The 5,411-nt window shown below is 42.0% G+C and overlaps 1 protein-coding gene across 1 annotated transcript; it reads right to left on the bottom strand.

The window, feature by feature from the left end:
• Positions 1–2,314: 2,314 nt before the first annotated feature.
• On the bottom strand, positions 2,315–5,011 carry LOC129700679 (E3 SUMO-protein ligase KIAA1586-like). The gene is made up of 2 exons (XM_055641259.1): positions 4,916–5,011; positions 2,315–4,343 (listed from the first exon to the last, which is right to left on the bottom strand). The coding sequence occupies exon 2, from the start codon at positions 4,264–4,266 to the stop codon at positions 3,283–3,285; it is 984 nt and encodes a 327-aa protein (XP_055497234.1). The 5' UTR covers positions 4,267–4,343; positions 4,916–5,011; the 3' UTR covers positions 2,315–3,282.
• Positions 5,012–5,411: the final 400 nt, after the last annotated feature.

Here is a 5,411-nt window from a genome sequence, read left to right as displayed (position 1 = left end):
GTGGAATACAAACACTTTTCCATACTTGCTACTGCAGCAGGTATGGAAAAGTGTTTGTACTCCACTAAAAGGGATTTTGTCAACAATTGTTTTTCACTTTAAATGTAGTAGCCTGCTAGTTTACAAAACTTTCCAAATTTGCTTGTACTCGGGCATCTGAGGTGTGCTCTGCCTTCTTGCTTGCGTCGCAGAGCGATGGCTTCCTAACCATGTTGATACATATTTGCTTGGCTCAAAAAGGCTTACAAGGGGGCCCATTGATGCTGATCATCATCAAATTGCTGACACTAGACAACAACATTCTAGATCTTTGGTCTGTGTACACAATATTCATCAGACTGAAGCCCCTTTCACACTCTGCAGCAAAGATTATAGAGGAGCAAGATAGACCTCGAAAAACGCGTAGTATGACGTGTGTGATCGTCGACGCCATTTTTCGAGGCATTTATTGGGCTTCCCCCACACTGTCATGGGGTCCTTATCTAAATTTCATCTCACTGCTCTGCTATCAATTATTCTAATCATAAATCTAAACGACCCGACCTGCCATTCTTTAGGTTCCCCAATAAAAAAGAAAGGTGAGAAAATATTTTTATTATTTTCAGTCGCTATTCTGTCATGAAAATGATATTTTCTGTTCTCCCATCAACGGGCCATTGGGAAACTGGGTTTGACGGTACATTAGAAAGTTATTAGACTTATTTTTAATAGATCTTTACTTACCATAATAATAAAGACAATTTTAACACTTCTGTACGTTTTTGGTTTTGTTCTTGTAAGGGATTAGTCTCCACAATATGGCCCGCGGGACACATCAGGTCCAGTGACCAGGAGATTTTTCGAGCTCAGATTCAAGTCCGAGAATGGGCGGCTGTTACCCGTTATATCCCTCGAATTGTCAAGACATCACAAGCAAAGATCACAAGCCCGCCGTGAAGAAGGGTGCAATCAAATATTATACAACTCTGCTCTATCATCTTTGGGTGCAATGGTGGGCCGGGGGGTTTGGTGGCGGCGGCAGCAATCAAAGATACTAGTGGAGCTCTGCTCTATAATCTTTGGTCGGAATGGGACGGCTGCGCGTTATAATGTGCTATCGTTCCACTCTCCCTGTCCCCCTTCACCCTGTCCCCCCTTTTCCCCTTCTCCCCCTTCTCCCTCTCCCCCTTCTCCCTGTCCCCTTCTCCCTCCCCCCCTTCTGATCCCCCACACCCCTTCTCTCCCTCTCCCACCCTTTCCCCTTCTCCCTCCCCCAGTTCTCCCTCTCCCCTTCTCCCTCTAATTCTCGTGATCTCCCTCTCTTCCTCTCCATCTCTCGCTCCCCTATCTTCTCTCGATCTCTCTCTCTCTCTCTCTCCCCCCTCTCTTCTCTCGATCTCCCTCCCTTCCCTCTCTCCCTCCCTTCCATCTCTCCCTCCCTTACCTCTTCGTGAGAGTTGGCAGCTCTGCTATGCCTTGGGTCCAAAAGAGGATAGAAAGAAAATACTTAATGGTCTTTGTAAGAAGATTTTAATAAGCTCTTCTACATTTAAGGTAAATTGACATATTAGAGGCAAAAAGCATCTTCAATATACAGGTCTCTCCACACAACTGAAAACAATTGCATTTAAGTGATATATCATCCATTGTTCAGGCATGTAGCACTAGGTTACAATAAACTTCCTACATATTCCAGGAATGCATCTCATAAAAATGGGAGAGGCTTAAATGCATTGTAAAATCATAAATCCATGTTGACTTGGACTAATCCTTTTACTGCTATCCAAATGCCCCATTATTACATCTTTAATAATTGACTCCAGCATCTTTCACACCACCAAAGTCAGGCTAACTGGTCTGTAATTCCCCGTTTTCTCTCTCGCTCCTTTCTTGAAAAGTGGGATAGCATTAGCTATCCTCCAATCCACAGGAACTGATCGTAAATCTATTGATCGTTGGAAAATGATCATATGTATAAATATATATGTATGTGTATATATGCATGTATGTGTATATATGCATGTATATGTATATGTGTGTATATATATGTATGTATATATATGTTTATATGTGTGTTTGTATGCATATAAATGTATCCATATGTATGTGTGTATTTGTATGTGTGCATATGTATGTGTATACGTATGTATGTATGTGTATATATGTATGTGTGTATATATGTATGTGCATATATATGTGTGTATAAATATATATATATATGCATATATATATTATTACTATATAATTATATATATAATTGCCTTTATGGTTTATGTATATCATCTTACAAGACAAATAAATTAATAGTGATTATTTAAATCAACGTTGCTTCTGATCCATGAGAATAAACTTAATTATCTCTCACTTGCCTCTCACACACAGACACACATTCATATAAATATATAAAATATGTATACATTAAATTTAATTTTGTGCAGTGTGTGTTAAAGCAATACAAGGGAAACTGCACAATACAATGCAAGGGAAACTACGCAAAGGAGGGGGCTGTTCCCGCTACAAGATACTCGAGGATCTTTGCTTTGGATCAAAGATTATAGCGGAGTTCTATAATCTTTGCTTTGGATCACAGCGGGTGGCATACCGGAAGTCGCGTATCGCATTAAAAAATGGCGGCCGCGACGTTCCGTCACGTACTACACGTCAGTCCATTGGATTTCGGAGGAGTGGTCTATCTTGCTCCTCTAGGATCTTTGCTCTGCAGTGCTGCAAGGGATGGTCTGCATGCAGTGGATGAGTGGTTTGAGGCATTCAGGTTCACTCTCTGGGTGCTCGATGAAATCTCTCATTCCATTGGCAGCTTGTTCTTGACAAAGATTGAATCGCCTGCACAGTCGTTTTACCTGTGACTCACCGTGCCGTATGCCAGGTATTGATGGCCAGGTGCTTGAATCTAGAATGCTGAGATCATGAAGAATTTCATCCTTAAATGAGAGCCGCTTCTCCATGTTGTTGATCAGACTTTGTAGGAACTGCTTTGTATTGATCAGCATGAGCTTAGCATTTGACTCCAGGGACACTGATCCAAACTGTCCCAAAGCCTGTGCTTTCAATGCTTCCTCCAATTTCTCTCCTGGAGAATCTTTAAATGATGCCAGCACTCGGATGGTGCGCTTCAGCAGCAGTACTGCTCTTAAAAGTGTGATTGAATGGGCCTGTAATTGCTGGGACAGGTTTGAAAGTTCAGATAGTGCATCATACATGTCCAAGGTCACAAAGAAATTCCTTGCTTTGCATACGACGTGCCAGGCCTCTGTAGGTTTGCCTCTCTTTGCCGTTTCTTGTTTAGTCTCCTGCAGCATTCTCAAAGTGTCTGTTAAGTGCTTCGTATGACCTCCACACAACCTTTACAGAACGGAAACTGCTGGCAAGCCATCGGGTGTTTAAAACTCTGCCAATCTTCAGGACTTGTGAGCCCATTTCTTGTGCTGCTTCCATAAGTTCCCGTGAATTTTTATTGGACTGACTGTAGAGATTGTGGAGTTTGTCCATGAAAACTTTGAAGTGGTTGACTGCCTGAACCTCATCCACAGCATCATTTACAGCCAGTTCTAGACGGTGGTTCATACAGTGCCATGTGAAGAGGTTAGGGTACCTTGCAGTCAGCCTGGTTGCCACACCAGAGTTTTTGCCTAACATAACACTGGCTCCATCAGAAACAAATGAGATCCAGTTGTTTTGAAGCCACTCTTCACTAAAGCCTGCAGTGTCCAAACAGTTTAATAGAGCTTCCTCTATAGACTCTGCCCTCTGGCTTTCCGGCTCCACCAGGTCCAAAAAAACAAATTCAGGAGTAGCTCCATCTAAAGAGGCCTTCACATTGACAATCGTGGCTGATTTATGGCTGAGAGAAGTTGCCTCATCAATGAGAACAGACAGCTTGCTTGAAGATGACACAATGCTGTCAACTATTTTTGTCTGCATCTTTTTTGCTATGTGTTCCACAATTGTTGTTGAACTGAACCTTGAGTGCAGACTTGTGCCCATGGTGACACCATTTTTTTCCTGAAGCTCAATGAGATCGTCATGGTCAGAGAAAGGTCGGTTCATCTTTGCAAGATAATATGCTGTTCTGAATACAGCATTTGTCTCAGCTAACACAGTGTGTGACACAGCTCTCACAAGATTCCCAAGTAAATCCTGTCCACCCTTTTCAGTGAGCTCCTGAGCTATTTCGTGTGCCCTGGACATCTCATGCCGTCTGATCTTGTTTCTCAAGGAGGCCAGTGCTGTTGGTCTGCTTGAGCCTGATGACTGGATCTTAAACATCGCCCACTCCTCAGATATGGAAATTCTTTTCTCTGTTAAGACGCCAGTAGATTTTGTTGAGCTGCAAATAGCACAACCTGGAAGTAAACAAAGACATGACTAATTAACATCATACAAGTAGTCTTTTTTGAATCTATATTAGCAATTACACCTTCTGAACTGGATAAGAATCTATTCAAAATAATTGAATGAACTGTAAATAAGCTTCACTGTGACAATATCATTATAATTTAATTGTATAAAAGTGAAATTAATGTATCTTTAAGATGAAAATAAACCAGCTATACTCTCATTTGCATAAAGTTGACCATGTGTTTATATCAGCTTTACAAGTTGACTGATATTTACCTAACTTTCTGTCCTGCCATTCTAACCAAGAATGCCTGCTTTTAAACTCCCTAGCCTGACTCTCAGTCCATAGGGCTGGCCAGGAGTTATCATCTAGAAGGAACAAGGAGATATTCAGCACACACACACTCACAGTAAAATGTGTAATAACTACGTTATTTACTACTACAACAAGATTGAGCTAGCAAGGCCGTTTAGTGAATATATGTGTGGTATTCATTCAGTTTGGGAAATCTCTTATAAGCTAGTAGCTAGTAGTCTAATATCTGCTAAAGTTCACTTGTATACGACTTTCACTTACCCGATACACTGCTGGCATCAGGCTCCGCTGTAGTTCCCTCTTCTTCATCTAACGTCCTAGTGACTGCTGGAGTGTCGTCCGAGGCAGCAGCAGGCTTGTTTTGCTTTTTTTTTTAAATGGCTAAGGGTAGTTTGTTGCTTCCGCTTCATATTTACTGTTGAGCCGCTGGACATCACCTCGGTGCCGACTGAGTTGATATCGCTGTCGTCTAGGTGACGTGACGTCAGGTCTAGGTCACGGGCGGTCACCACGGTCACGGGCACGGGCCATGGACGGAAGCCTCTGTATGGCTATTATAATGCTGCGTTCCATTGTACTCGGAACTCGGGACTTTCCGACTTCCGACAAGGAAAAGTGCGACTCTGACAGAGACACAGTGCACAGGTTGAATTTATGAATGAAAGTATGATGGTTTCTGTGACAGAACTGTCATTCTTTCATTCATAAAATAAACAGAACTTCTGTCACTATCGAAGTTGATACGTGTCATTGCGCA

This window comes from Leucoraja erinacea, chromosome 10, assembly GCF_028641065.1.
Source record: "Leucoraja erinacea ecotype New England chromosome 10, Leri_hhj_1, whole genome shotgun sequence".
NCBI classification, from domain to species: Eukaryota; Metazoa; Chordata; class Chondrichthyes; order Rajiformes; family Rajidae; genus Leucoraja; species Leucoraja erinaceus.
The sequence above is the reverse complement of the archived record's forward strand: the minus strand, read 5'-3'. Positions and strand labels throughout refer to the sequence as shown.

Excerpts from the sequence above, each read along its gene's own strand:
- LOC129700679 (XM_055641259.1), bottom strand. The coding sequence starts at position 4,266 with ATGTTTAAGATCCAGTCATCAGGCTCAAGCAGACCAACAGCACTGGCC.